Source organism: Dermochelys coriacea, chromosome 8 (assembly GCF_009764565.3).
Source record: "Dermochelys coriacea isolate rDerCor1 chromosome 8, rDerCor1.pri.v4, whole genome shotgun sequence".
Lineage (NCBI taxonomy): Eukaryota > Metazoa > Chordata > Testudines > Dermochelyidae > Dermochelys > Dermochelys coriacea.
In genome coordinates this window covers 4,404,372-4,419,724 of record NC_050075.1, presented here as the reverse complement: position 1 = coordinate 4,419,724, position 15,353 = coordinate 4,404,372, and the positions used below count along the sequence as shown (strand labels likewise).

The 15,353-nt window shown below is 49.8% G+C and overlaps 1 protein-coding gene across 4 annotated transcripts in view; it reads left to right on the top strand.

The window, feature by feature from the left end:
• The window catches only part of LARP1 (La ribonucleoprotein 1, translational regulator), a 78,962-nt gene that overhangs the window by 32,414 nt on the left and 31,195 nt on the right, over positions 1-15,353 (top strand). For all 4 annotated transcript variants that reach the window (XM_043490777.1, XM_043490776.1, XM_038413408.2 and 1 more), the window contains exon 2: positions 14,759-14,820. In XM_043490777.1, the coding sequence (XP_043346712.1) occupies positions 14,759-14,820 (62 nt within the window). The remainder of the gene's footprint in view (positions 1-14,758; positions 14,821-15,353) is intronic.

Here is a 15,353-nt window from a genome sequence, read left to right as displayed (position 1 = left end):
GCATTTTAAAAACTCTGCGTGTAAGCACTTTGAGGCAGGCGCTGTGTTAATGCGTGTGTTGTACAATGCCAGTGCCTAGCACAATGGGCCCCCAATCCTGACTGGGGTGTGGGGGTACTACTAGGTAAAAAATGAGCATATTATATGTGCATGCGACTCTCTTGTGCACTCCTTTTCCCCTGTCATTCCTCCCCCCCTCCCCTCCCCAAATGCATTTTGAAATCTTGTCCATATGATCCTTGTGAATTACCCATAGGATGAATAGGTTTTAGGTAGGGGGTTCTCTTTACTAGCGTGTTAAAGTAGCTGTTGATACAGTTAATATCTCTTTGGGACCAGTACTTTGCTGATTTGAGAAGTACCTACTTACCGAATTATTTAATGCACCTTAAAGATATCAGAATTCATGGATGGGTCTCTGCAGAGTAAATAGGGTAAAGGTGGAATTGCAGATCCCGGTTGGTTTCCTGCCTCCGCTGGTTTACCTGATACCTCTGCTGTTGTACCAAGCGCACACACAGTCTTTCTGCTAGCTGTGCCATGTATTTCCCCTGCTCTGAGAGAGGCACCAGGGATGTGTGCAGAGGTGGGAATGAACAAGGAGTCTTAATCAAGGAGAAGTCTATGGCAGAGGAGCTAAGGACAGAAAGGAGGTGTTTTTAAAATATATTTTGAATAAAAAGAATCCTAATGTTGGTATTGGTCCTTTACTGGATGGAAATGGTAGAATTTTCAATAATGCAGAAAAGGCAGATGTGTTCAATACATTTCTGTTCTATTTTGAGGGGGGATTATGTAGTTTTTTAAATCAGCAAGTCCTGATAACTCGCATCCAAGAGTTTTAAAAGACTTGGCCTAGGAACTTGCTAGACCATCAGTGTTAATTTTTAATAAGTCTTGTAATACTGGGGAAGTTCCAGAAGACTGGAAGAAATCTAATGTTGTGCCGATTTTATTTAAAAAGGGTAAATGAGATAACCTGGGTAATTATAGGCCTCTCAGTCTGACTTCGGTCCTGGGCAAGATAATGGAGCAGCTGATATGGGACTCGACAGAGTTAAAGAAGGGTAATGTAATTAATGCCAATCAACATGGGTTTATGGAAAATAGATCCTGTCAAATTAATTTGACAGGATCTTTTTTTTTGTTGCTATTACAAGATTGGTTGATGAAGGTAATAGTGTTGATGTAATATACTTAGATTTCTGTAAGGCATTTGACTTGGTACTGCATGACATTTTGATTTAAAAAAAACAAACAAAACAAACCCCTAGAAAGATATAAAATTAACATGACATACGTTAAATGGATTAAAAATTGGCTTACTGTTAGGTCTCAAAATGTAATTATAAACAGGGAATCACTCATTCAGTGGGTACGTTTTGAGTGAGGTCCTGCAAGGATTGATTCGTGGCTCTATGCCTATTAAACATTTTTTATTTAATGGTTTGGAAGAAAATGTAAAATCATAGTTTGCAGATGATACACATTGTGGGAATGATCAATAATGAAGTGGACAGATCATGGACACAGCAATCTGGATCGCTTTGTAAGCTGGACTCAAGCAAACAATAGGCATTTTTATACGGCTAAATGTAAACATATACATTTAGGAACAAGGAATGTAGGCCATGCTTCCAGAAGTTCGAGAGCTGTGCTCCGGCAGGCATGCCCCGCAGAGCTGAAGCCCTGAGACCTCCCCTCCCTGCTGGACAGAACCAGAGGTGATGGGGTGGGGTACATGTAGGGTCACCTGCGAGCTGCAAGGTGGGGCTGCTGAGGGTGGGGGGGCATGCCTGGGGAGGAGGTCATGACTCAAGTGTTGGGAGGGATGAATCTTTAAGTTATGCCCCCCACTCTCAGTAGGCACCAGCCATACCTGGCAGAAGCCCCTAGCCCCACCACCCTGCCGTAGGGCAGAAGCACCAAGCTTCCCCCCCCCCCCCCCCAATCTGGAAGGTGGAGATTGAGGGCCTGGGGAGGCCTCTGCGAGCTGCATTTTAACTGCAAGCCACGGTTTGGCCACCCTTGATCTATGCTATGGCGCTACAGGGCCACCAGGGTAGGCAAGCCCTTACTTAGCCTGCCCAGCAAGAAAGGGGTGCAGTCGGGCTTTAAAGTGCCTTCCCCAAGACCATTCAGAGAGTCTGTTGCAGAGCTGAGGATAGAGCTGCGGTGGCCTGCTCCCAGCCCCTGGGTCTGATCATTGCACTGTATTCGGAACTTCAATTCCACCGTGTTGTCATGGCGCTTAAGATCTCTGAGCTCCAGGGTGCTGAGATAGGAGACCTCCCATATGCTCCCTGCGTGTCTGTCAGATACCCTTTCTGAAGTTATTTTTAGAAAGTGATCCTTGCAGCAGTTGCATAATTTAAATTGTACATTGTAGAGAGGTGCAGGCAGCTCCTGGCTTATTTTGCTGTTGCAAAATATTTCGCAAGTAGGACTTGCGAGAGGGATCTGTCTCCCTTGGAGTTGCAGCAAATCGGTTTTAATGCTGTGAGCTTCCAGCGCCTGCAGCATGTCTTGCTGCTGCTGAACAGTTGTTCTACAAGCCTTGATTGTGCTGTTCCGCTCTGATGCTTAGGGCAAAGCCTTTTCTTGGGTCTGACACACAGGGGTTTGTGTGTCGCATGTACAGGAAGCCACAAGCATTGCAGGTGGTGCCGGACTGCATGCCACAATGCAGCACTTAGCCTTTGGAAATTGGCCCAAATGATCGGCTTCCCACAGGAGGGTTGATCACTGAGACGCAGGTGCTTTTGGGGTTCAGAAAGCTCTTGTATAATCGGGGGGTGGGGGGAGAGGCAACCATGCTCCCTGCAGATGTCTCCCAGCGGCTCTCCTGTTAATGTCCCTGTGTCTGCTTCTTTACATAGCAGTTGCCAGACTGGATCAGACCAGGTGTGCATCATGTCCACTATCCTGTCCCTGACAGTGGCTGCCTCCTGATGCTTCAGAGGGTGGTGCAAGAAATTCTGTAAGGGATCGTTCTGGACTAACCTGCCTGTAGGGAAGGGAGCCTGTGTCCACTGTTGATGTATGCGTTTAATCGGAAGGCTGTATACGCCTTGCTTTTATTTTTTTTTTTTTTTTTTAATCCTAGGAGTGTAACTGGGGATGTTCTCCTAAGCCATATCTTGTGACTCCCAAGCTTTGTAGGCCTTCTGTTTCCCCTTTGGATGAGTATCTCTGGGAGACAGTGGCATTGCCATCGTAAGGTCTCCTGGCACATTGCTGCTTTTCTTTCTTTGAATGAAAACAGGTTTTTTTGTTTGCGATTGAGAGCCTTTCCACTGCCAAGCAGGGTCTGTTTGCAGCCAAACAAGGGCAACCTCCTCACCCGCATGAGGTGTTAACTTGCAAACCTTGGCTGGAGGAACTGAGTGCTATTTGAGAGCAGGCAGCCAGGAAACCAAGCCTGGTTGGAGCTGGCACTTGTCTTTCCGCCTTGCCCCACAATCCCCTTCCTCAGCACAGAGCCAGACTTGCAGCCAAATCACAGGCTGATGAGAATGAGATTCTCTCTGGCCCGTTAGGCTTACCGGACTTTCTGCAGCCCAGTGTGAGCATTCGCCACCGCTGTATCCGGCGCTAATGAGCGACCAAGCTGGTTGGTGGGCACAAAGGAGAGGTGACAGGTCCCTCCCCTCTGGAGGTAGGTAGTAGGGCAGCCTGCACTACCATACTGGGTCAGACCAATGGTCCATCTAGCCCAGTATCCTGGCTTCTGACTGTGGCCAGTGCCAGGTGCTTCAGGGGGAATGAACAGAACAGGGCAATTGCGAGTGATCCATCCCCTGTTGTCCAGTCCCACCACCTGGGTTTAGGGACACCCAGAGCATGGGGTTGTCTCTGAGCGTTTTGGCTAATGGCTGTTGATGGGCCTATCCTCCTCCAGGAACTTACTAGTTCTTTTTCAAACCCCCCATTATACTTTTTGTCCTTCACAACATGCCCTGGCCATGAGTTCCACAGGTTGACTGTGTTGTGTGAAGAGATGCTTCCTTTTGTTTGTTTTTAAACCTGCTGCCTATTAACTTCATTGAGTGACCCCAGGTTCTTGTGTTATGTGAAGGGGTAAATAATACTGCCTTATGTGTTTTCCCCACACTAGTCATGATTTTATAGACCTCTATCATATCATCCTTGAGTCATCTCTTTAAAAACTCAGGATTGTTCAGCTTAGAAATCTCTTCTCATGTTCCATACCTCCTATCATTTTTGTTGCCCTTTTCTGTACTACTTCCAGTTCTTTATATATATATTTATATTTGAGATGGGGTGTCCAGAACTGTGTGCAGTATTCAAGGCATGGGTGTACCATGGATTTATACAGTGAAAATATATTTTCTGTCTTGTCTATCCGTTTCCTCATGATTCCTAACAGTGTTATCTTTTTTTGACTGCTGCTGCACATTGAGCAGATGTCAGAGAACTATCCTGTGACACGAAGATCTTTGAGTGGTAACCGCTATTTTACTTCCCATCATTTTGTCAGTGTAGTTGGGATTATGTTTTCCAGTGTGCATTGCGTTGTGAATTCCATTTGCCGTCTTGTTGCCCAGTCACCCAGTTTTGTGAGATCCCTTTGTAATTTTTCACAGTCAGCTTTGGTCTTACAAAAAACTTGGCCACCTCACTGTTTTTACCCCTTTTCCAGATCATTTCAGTGCATGTTGAAAAGCACTAGTCCCAGTGCTGACTTTGGGAGACCCTACTATTTACCCCTCTCTCCGTTCTGAAAACTGACTGTTGATTCCAACCCTTTGATTCCTATCTTTTAACCGGTTACTGATCCTATGAGAGGACCTTCCCTCTTATTCCATGGCTGTCCACTTTGCTTAAGAGCCTTTGGTGAATGACTTTGTCAGAGGCTTTCTGAAACTCCAAGTACACTGTGTCCACTGGCTCACCCTTGTCCACATGTTTGTCCCCCTTCAAAGAATTCTAATAGCTTGATGAGGCATGATTTCCCTTTACAAAAACCATGTTGACTCTTTCCCCCCCCCCCCCCCCCCCAACAAATTGTGTTTGTCATTGTGTCTGATAATTCTGTTCTTTACAACAGTTTCAACCAATCTGCCTGGTACTGAAGTTAGGCCTACTAGCCTGTAATTGCCAGGATTACCTCTGGAGGCTTTTAAAAAAATTAGCATTACGTTACCTATCCTCCAGTCATCTGATACAGAGGCTGATTTAGACGATAGTTAGCTAGTTCTGTATTTGTGCAGTATCTGATGTGTGAATGAATAGGCAGCTTCATTCTCTAGGACTGTCGCACCTCATTTACTGGGGATTTCTGACAGCGGAGTGGCTGCACTGGTGCAATTTGCTAGTGTAGATGGGCCAGGCCACAGTTTGTGTTGGTGCAGTTTGCCGCTCCTATGAAACTAAGCTACGTTGCACTTGAGCAAATAACTGCAACTTTGCTTTTCTGTCCTAAGGGTTTGCACTGATGGCTGTAACTGGGGCAAATTGGCAGTTTAAAGAAGGTTTCAATTCTGACTTTGTGCTTTAAAGAATTTTTAAACCTTGGGGCTCTGACTATATATTTTGTTAGTTTTTAGAATGTATAAAGCTGACATAAGACTCTGAAAAAAATATTTGTTACTTATCTTTTAGAAATATCCCAAGTGTGGGATTGGTTCTTCCTTGCATGTCCAGGAGTCTTGCCGGCAATACCTGGATTGCAAAGATGGAGGGCGGGAGGGAAGCCTCGCCTAACTTTTAACAAAGATGTCCTTTCTCCAAAGTGTTCCTTGGTTGTTGAAGTAAAGTAGACAGTGCCACAAACAAAACCACCAGCAATAAACAGGCTGATTCTTAATGCGCCTAAAAAAGCGTGCACACAAAAAAAGGTGCAAGTTCCACGCCCCACACGCTCCCATCAAGCATTGGTGCATGAATTGCCTGGCAAGGGTGGGTGTTGAGTCAGTGCAAAGCCCAGTACTTGTCTAACCAGAATATCTAGCGTTGCCTCTAGTCCACTGTCCTGCATCTGGTAGCTGCTTTCAGGGATTCTTGCATCGTCCTCTGAATAGAGAGTTAAGAAATAAGCTGTCCATAGAGAGAGTCTCCTCCCCTCTTCCCCCCCCCCCCCCCGTTGGTTGCTTTCTTGTGCCCTGACACATGAGGATTTATGTATTGTATTATAGGGGAGAGCTGATTTGACCTAGGTTTAGGTTGTCTAACACTTTCCATTATAAAGGATTCTTCAAGAAGCTCTTGCACCTCCACTGTTTGCAGCAGGCTTGCGGTATTCTCTAGCCCAAGGAGCCTTCCTGCCGTGAAGTGCCTCTTCTTTCTCCAATTAAATTCCGCTCAGATTTGGCTGAGAGATGAACTGTTAAAAATCACCATTTCCTTCCTTAGGACAGCCTTGGCAGACTGCCAGAATCCCTGATGATCTCTGGCTGGGCTGACCATGCTGTTGCAGTAGCACATTACTGCATGGGGGACGCCAGGGCAGCTGGGCTTTTTGGGGGAGGGAGCTGAGCCCTGTAGCCCCCCCAGGCTCGGCACCAGTGGCTCATGTACACGTGAGTGCACTCGCCGCGGGGATACTCCGTGGAGTAAGTGCTCCCTGAAGCCCTGGGCAGTTGTGGCGATGGGATGGTCTCTGTCCATTTAAATGTCTGGGTTTTAGAAATCTTGTTAAGCATCTAAAGTGCTGGTCTTCTCAAAGGAGACTAAGGGAGTTAGGTGTGCAAGGTGCCCAACTCCTGTTGGAATTCAGTGGGCTAAGAACACCTATCTATCTTAGGCTCCTTTTGAAATGCCCAGTCCCAGCAGATATCTTGGTGGCGGTGGTGGCCCTTTTCCACACTGTCGGAATAGTTTGCCAGGAACTGCCTGGCAATGTGCCGTTATCTAGCCGGGCAGCCTGGGCGATGGTACCGGGTGTGCCTCGCGGATTGATTCGACCCCTTAGAAAGCAGTCGTGAGCTGCTTGGAGAAGAAGCCAGGCTGGCTAAAGCTCTGTTTTTGATTTCCTCAAGCAGGTAATAAGCAAACATGTCTCCTAGCCTGAGCGTAATACTTCACCATTCCATAGCACAGTTCATCTTCAAAGCGTGTTGCGAACGCTGATGAGCCTGAGTTGAGCTGTGTTGCCGCATTGTCCTTGGTACCTGTTTCAGTGGCTGTCTTAACACATTCAGTTGAAAGGCGTTCATTAACCCGAAAGCCTGGGTGGACTATCCCACTTGTGGTGTCTGCCCATGACAATGCTACTTTCTCCTCAAACCATTTAGGGAAGCCAGACCAGTTGTCATTCTCACCCACCCAGCCCACTGAAATGACCAGCTGGCAAAACAGCAAGACCCAGAAATGGTGAGGCTGTATTGTGATCTGAAATTCCCCAGGAGTGAGACAGTGTGGGGGCGTAGATAACACCGTGGGCTGCGGCTTGAGGCCTGAGTTCTATTCCTTGCTCTGCCACTGACTTGTTCTGTGGCCTTGAGCAAAATCTCTGGCCCTGAGCTTCCCTTCCCATCCTTTGTCTTGTCTTGACTCTTCTGGGTGGGGACTCTCTCAAGTAAGTGTTTTGTACAGCACCTAACACAATGGGGCCCTAGCTCCATTCTGGCCTCTAGTTCTGGGAACACCAGTAATAAATACTAAGCAGGTACATGGTAATACACACAGATATTGCCCACATACACTTGGAAAGGAGTTGTGGCTTTGAGGTCACATGCAATAATTGAGTCTAGTGCGACTTCAGCCGAGTCCATTTGGTGCAAATGACAGGGCTCCCGGAAAGCTGCATTTCTGCTCTACCCTCACCGGAGAGCTGTCGTCTTGCTGCCAGAAGTCTCCTGACTTCTTAAATCAGGTTTGCAGTCGCATTACTTTGGTTCCTCCCTGTCCCCCGGTACCTGTCTCCAGTCCAGCCGCGAGACAGTTTGTGCTGGCATCTATCTGAGGTGTCTTCCTCCCTAAAGATCCCACACTCCACCCTCTCCTCAGTGTGCGAGCTGCCCTATCAATGCCTGCAGTGTACCAAGTTTGGGCTGGGTAGGTTTCTGCAGGGCTGGCTTGGCCCGGGTGGGGTCTGCCATCCTCTGGCATTTTTTGCTGTGCTGGTTTTCTTTCTCCCTGCACGTACTGTAGCGTAATGGAGCTGGACAAAGTACAGTGACGCGAGTGTTCCTAGGGGGTTCTAGCATTCCTTGGGCATATGATGAAGGCACAGAAAGGGCCGTGTGCAAGGGAGTGATTCAAACGGGTTTAATTTGGAATTCACGAGTGGCTCTGTTAGCAGGCCCTTTATACCATTTGCAAAATAAGGGACTGCTTATGGGTGGTGCAGGGACAGCGTAGACAACTGCAGCAGTCTTTATGTGCCCAGGAATAAGCTGGGGACATTCATCGAGTCAGCGCTGAGAGAGGGACGCTAGAGCGTGGGCTACACTAGGCTTAGATGACACCTGGAGCCCTATGTACACCAGCACCCCCACCCAGAACAACTGGGTGGGTAAAGTACCAAAAAAAAAAGCTTGGCTTAGTGCAGACGCATCCAGGCTGGTGATATCTGTCAGGCCAGTGTCGTGGGTTCTTTACTATGCGTGGGTGCAGGCAGGAAAGACCTCACTGGAATGTCTTCTCCAAAAAGCTTTATGGTACATAGTTCTCCATATGCATTGGTTTAAAAAGTATTAATTTCTGCTGAAGCTTTTGCAATAAGCTGAGTAAATCAGCCATAACAAGCGAATGAGTAAAATATCCGGCACAAATGCCTGTTCCTGGTGGCACATAGGATCCGCCAGGCTGACTTAAACGAGCCGAGGATGGTGAAGTGTGCAGCTGCTCATACTCTCAGCACTAGCTTATCCCTGTAGTGGCTCGGCAGGCTCCCCGGCTGCTGCATGTGTGTGTGTAGATAATTGTGATATGCAACAGTTGGCTGGGTCATGCTCCCTCTGTGTTCTCGTTTGTTGGAAGGGGCTCCGTGCGATCCACTCAGGTCTTGCCTGTGCCAAATGGAACTCGTGCTCGATCCCTTTGTCTCTCTTGTCGTCCTGTGTATTCTCTCCATTTGGATTTTAGTGGAACAGAGTGCTCAAAACTCTTATGGTAAGACCGTGCTTGGCATATTCTGTTTTTCAAGGGCCCCACAAACATCGTTCCTCTAAGCACCTCCATATGATACGGGAGTAGTATTCCTGTCTTCCAGATGAGCAAATGACAGGTTTAAATGATGGCTCTCAAGGCAGCCAGAATAGCTGAGTTCCTGGCTCCCAGTGCTGTGTTCGTTCCTTTCGACCATGCCTCCCTCTCCTGCTAGTTGGGGAAGAGGGCCTTGCTTCATGGTGTCCTCATCCGTGCTGCTGGGCATCCCTGAGGACATACCTATGAAATTGGTGGACCAGATTTGTCTTGGGGTGTCTCACTGAGTTGTAGGTGCAGGATTGCAGTGTGGGGGGAGAGCTGAAGTCTGGGGGGAGGGCTGAATGGATTATATTTGTTACAGTGGCAGCAGGAAGGGGATGGGGAAGAGGGGTCCCCCTCTCCCTCGGACACGCCCGCTAACAGTGTAAATTGAAGACACTGTGCCGTATAGTTAATTGGATGTGTTAGTGTCTTGACTTTTTTCAGAGGGGTCGAACATTCACCGCTACCGTTGAAGTCAGCGAGAGCTCCAGATGTTGTTGAAAAGCAGGCCCTGGATTTCTGTTGCATCTCTAGGTGCCTTTTTGAAGCTATATTTAGCCTGTGCCATCTGTGGGCGTGGAGTGGGGAATTCAGGGGCTGTTTGGAAATTGTTCTGCTTCCTACACTAAGCCTAATGGTGAGCATTGCTCCACCGAGCGGGTACGTGTGCTGCAGGCTCCACTTTCTGGCATCACCATCTGTGGGAGGACGGTGGATGAGTGCCAGCTAGCAAGGAGAATTCCAGAACCAGGGAGCTGCTGTCTATGCGAAATCCCACTCGGGAACTCTCTGAAGGGGGAATTGACAGGGCGAACTCTGCTTTGCCACTGCTTCTTCTGGCTCATTGGCACTTCAATGTGCACAGCTCGGCGTCCTGGCCCCACTCTTGGGCTTTAAGGCCTGAAAAGGACCATTTTGGTCGCCTGGTTTTGAGCGCCTGTGTAACGCAGGCTGGCTCCAAGGAGCAGTGAGCGTCCAGAGGTAACCAGGCAGGGTGTTGTGACGCAGCACGGCTCCCGCGGCGTGGCCCCAGCCACTTCTAATCTGCAGTTGCCTGGGGCTGCTAATGGGATATTTGTGCTCCTCCAGCCCCCTCTCTTACTGCCCTTCCTCGTGTTGAAATAAAGCCACTGAGCCAGTGTTGCAGGGGTACCAGTGCCCATCATCCTGTGGGCTCATCTCCGGCATGGTTGGTGCTGAGTGCACAGTACCTTTCGCTTTCCCCTCACTCGGCAGAGGATGGTTCCTGGGGATGGGGGGGATGGGGGTCTGCTGGCTGTCTCATGGATGTGCAGGCCTGCTATTTGCAGAGCTGATTCTGGTCTGAGTGAACTCTTACCTGCTTGGGAAGCTGCTATGGAGCTTGCAGGCTGGTAAAACTGAATTAAGGGGTTACCTTCATTTTCATCCCTGGCTGTCTGCAGCGCGTGGTACCAGGAGTGTGCTGCAGAGAGGTGGGGAGAAGTATCAGCAGGCGAGAGGGGTGCATATAGTTGAAGTGCATTTGTAGTCAAGCGCACATATGTGCCACATATGAGCCATCCCACTTTTAGCACAAAATCCATTGGGAGCAGGCGGGGGGGAAGGGAAGGGAAATAACCCCCCTAAGGGAAACCAGCTTCAAAATTTCAGGAGTTAAGTCATTTAAAAAAAAAATTATTTCGGTTTAGACACCCTATGTACAATATAACATGGTTGCGAGCATAAATGAAGTCCCGTATGTGACTCCCTGCTTTTAAAGCCACCTTCTCTGAACCAGCTCGCATCAAACCTTGTAAAACAATTTCACAACTAAAATTCCAGCCAGATGTTACAACCGCGGCATTGTGCTCCCCCTGGCCCAGGCTTTACTCAGAGGTGTTGAATCGTTTTCAAACAGTTTTAAAAACATTCTTCAAGTGCTGGGTCATGAGCCTTCCTCTGGGCAGAACAGTTAGTGCCCGGGAGGAAGTGCAGGTATAGTTCTTTGGACTTGGCGGATGAAAATCATCTAGGGGTGAAATGTTGGGACCCGCACCCGCGAAAGGTGAGGGGTGGAGCTGGAGTTAAGCCCAGGTATATTTTCGGGGTGGCTGTAGTAAACCTGCTGCGGGGTCAGTGGCACAGAGAAACTGGAGCTGAAAAACCCCACCCCAGTGCTGTCCTCCTACTATCTAGCAGTCATAAAAATGCAGGCCATTCCAGGGCATCTTCTGGATGTTAGAGGGGGACAGGGTTTTTTCCCTGCGGGGGAATGGGGAATGCCAAGTGTAGGTGAGAGGAAAAACATTTAATTCCCCCTATGGTCTCTTCTGCCACCCTCGCTCACTCCTGTGCAGCTATTTGTCGTCATTATACTAGTGCCCAGAGGTGCCAGGCTCCCACAGTGCTGGGAGACGGTCCCTGCCCCAAAGTGTTTGCAGTCAAAATAGACAAAGGGTGGGAGAAACATAAACAATTGGGACCCGATTGTGCTAGGTGCTGTACATATAAACACAAGTTGTATTGTCACCATTTTACAGCTGGTGATTGATGTCAGATGGGGAACTGAGGCACACAGAAATTGTGACTTGCCCAAGGGTACGCAGGCAGGCTGTGGCAGACCCAGGATCTGAACCCAGATCTGAACCCCCGTCAAGTGCCTTATCCACAAGCCCATCCTTCCTCGCCTGTGCAGTGGGTCATGGATGCTGGTCTGTCCTTCTGTGACCTTTTTTAATGAATGGAGACCATAGTTATCCTACTGGCACCGTGAAATGAATGGTGGCAACCATGACACATGGCAGTGCTCACCCGGCTTGCCTTGAGAGAGGCTATGGCTGAACCTCTTCCCTTCTCAGCCAGCCCCAAAAGAGTCTTGTGATTGCAATACTGCAGCTTCTGTGTGCAGCGGATGCATCTGCATGCTCGTCTTTACACGGCTGCGCCGTGGGTCCAGGCATGCAGTGTGGTGCCAGGAATCCCCCACAGAGCCGTGCTGCAGTCCGCCCAGTGGGGCAGCTATTTGAAACTGTGCAGTCCCAATCCAAATGGTCATGGCCATGGCCAGTCCAGGGCAGCTGATTCCCTCTGCCCACCTGCTAGGGGAGGGGACGGAAGCAGGGCCGGTGGAGACAGTTTGGCAGGTGGAGGAGCAGCCTCAGCTGCTCCCTTCCTGTGGAGCTCGGTCTCTCCAGTTGCTGCCTAGCAGAGGGCGCTCGCACAGCTGCTGCCTTTTGCTGGGACTGTGAGATCAGAGCAGTTGCAAGGAGCCGGGCGCACATGCAACATGCCGGGCAGCAAGAGCCACGTGTCCCTCATTAAAAGCGCTCCACCACCCTCTCGGGGAAAAGCCAAGCTCATCAAGCCTCGTTGGTGCCCAGCTGCTCAAGGGTAAGCTTGTTTTGCTGCTTACGCAGCAGATTTAAGTTTGCGTGGCACTTTACAGAACAAGCGGCACTTAACGGCCCCTCCTCCAAAGAGCAGCATCCAAGTTGAGCAAGCTGTCAGTCATGCTGAGCGTGGGAGGGGCTGTGTGTTGAGGACAGGTCTCCCAGCTGGTCTCCATCCCAGAAACAGTCCTGCTGCAGAAGCTAATTGCAGCAGGATAATTCCCCCTGCCGCCAACACAGCCAGTGGTGTGCCGTCCTGCAGCGTAGATCAGATCAAACCACCATGTGCTCGTGTCCGCTAACCATGCGAACAAGCTTTGTAGCTGTAGCCTAGGTTGTGGAGGGGTTTGCAGATGGATGACAGAACCTGGCTGAATCCTGTTTTGTACTGTAAGAGAGACTCTAGCACATCCCTGCGTATAGTTTAACAGGGTCCCCTAGCTTCCTTGTTCAGGTGGGCCCTTGTGTGGAGGCTTCAAACTCTGCAGATTGGAATATAGGCATAGCTGTGCAGTCAGGGGTGCGATCCGTGACCAGCAGAGACGAGACAGCAAATGTCTCTAGTGTGGATACAGCTATACTGACACAACCGTGCACTCATACCGGTATAGTTTTTTTTTCATTTGGGAGGTGAGGGAGGTTTATTGCACCGGTACAAAGCCAGTTTCTCTGCGTTCACACTAGGAGCGCTTTGCTGGTACCATAAAACCCTCCAAATTGAGTTGCCGTTGTTCCTTCGCTTCCTGGTCATCGTTCCTGTCAGCCCTGCCATGCTGGGTGTAATTCTGCCTCGTTTCCGGTCCTGGCATTCACTCCCTCAGTAATATCCATTGCAGGCATGTCAGTATTTGCTAGCCTTTTGAAGGGGGGGTAGCATTGGGCCTTTGTCCCTCCATGTTAACTTGAAGGGCCCTGACTGACCCCCCTGCAGTAATGTTGCTGTCTTTGGTTTGTGTGCTCACACTTCCTAGATGTCTGTGTTAAATCCCATCTCCCCTCCCCCCCCTCCCCCCGATTCCCAGCTGTCCTGTTCTGCTTGTGAATTCAGGTGAGACACGAGGCTGCAGGTGGCCAAGGGCTAGTGTCCCTGGCTCCTTTCCCACCTCTCGATTGGGCTGACCAGGCTGGGGCAGGACTGGGCACCCCGTTAGTGAGCAAAGCTGCACTCGTGAGACTGACCCCGATTCGTGCATTGCAGGGAGAGATCCTGTTATGTAAACAGAGCCCTCTTGAAATGGGGTGTGCAGTGCAGAGGTGGAGAACAGTGTGTTGGCCTGTAGGAAACACTGGCTGTCAGTCGGAGCGTAACTCTCCCTGCCTGCGGAGCTGGGTGATGAGTGGATTGGGGAAGGGTAGGTGGTGCTGGAAATTGGACCATGGTCTGCAGCCTCCATGACCATGGCTGTGGCAGGTGAAGTCTTTAAAGTCTGTGGCTCAACATCTGTAGTGGTTTGGCCCCCAGAGGTGAAATGGGGACTCAGTTTGAGTGATTTGGGTCGAAGCAGAGAAGGGTGGACTCCAGAGCGAATAGTTAGAGAGACACTGCACTCCGCCAATCCAGCAGAGAGTGGGCGCGCTCCTTTCAGAATCATGTTCTGGGGCAGATCAGTCCAACCTGTCCCATTTATAACACTTCCTCCTGGAATCTCCTCCTCTCCCACGAAAGGGGTTGGGAGCTTCCAGATGTGGCCACGTAGGGTTTGCTTGTGCTGTGTGCTAAGCCCAGGACACTGGGACCTGGGCGTGTGGACTCGGTGTTTCCAAGGCTGTGGTTGAGTTTCTGTCTGCACTGCATTGGTAACCTGGGTTTACAGTGGCTGGATCTGGTCTCACAGCTGTGCTAACGTGTCCATACTGCAGTGTGTAGATGCAGCTGGCCCTGCTTCAGCATTGCAAAATGCCAGGGCTTCTACCCAAATCACAGTGGCTCTGACCCACCCCGGAGCAGGGTCCTAAGATCCAGGGCTTGCTGACCTGAGTCGGGTTGATTGATGTGTGGATGGAAGTGGGGCTTGGGCCCAGTGCGGACATACCCATCCAGCCCTTAGAAAGGAGGAGAGGAAGGGTAGCTCACCTGGGTGCACTGTGGGGAAGAGAAGGGTCATTGGGAAGATCTAAGAGGGACTCTGGCCCAGGTAGGGAAAGAACTAAACCAGTGCCAGCATGTGGCCTGCTAACCTCAGTGGACAGTGGAGAGAACGCTCTAGCAATCCTTGGTGTTGCGTATTAACGCCTCTGTTCTATTTTTACAGAACATACGACTCCAGCCAAAGTGGTGAGGGCTGCAAACCCCAGGCAGCGGAAAGGAAGCAAGGTATGTCTGCCTCTACATCTTGCTGTTTCTGGTGGTGTATTACCTGGCTCCTGCTGCTTGTCTTCTGTATTGCAGCAGAGCACCTAGAGGCCCAGCCGAGATTCAACCCAGTGTGCTGGGTGCTGTATATACACATAGGGAGACACAGTCCCTGCCCCCAAGAGCTTATAGCCGCAACAGACAAGACAGGCAAAGCATTGGAGAGGAAGTGACTTGCCCAAGGTCACCTGACAGCTCAGTGACAGAGCTGGTACTAGAACCCAGGTCTCCTGGACTCCCAGGTCACCGCTCTGTCCCCTAGATCACGCTGCCTCCCATGCCACTTAAGGCAGTATTTTTGTTACATCACCGGGGAGCAAACTTGGCTCTCTGAGTAGGGTATGCATTTCCACTCCATAGCAGCTGGGGATGACTCTTTACACCCACACACCCTGCAGTTGTCCACAGCCTCCAGTTATGGGTGGCTGCCGGAAACTTTAGCGTGCCTCCAGCAGCATGTGGTGCTTCCATGGCAGTGCCCAGCTCTGGCCATG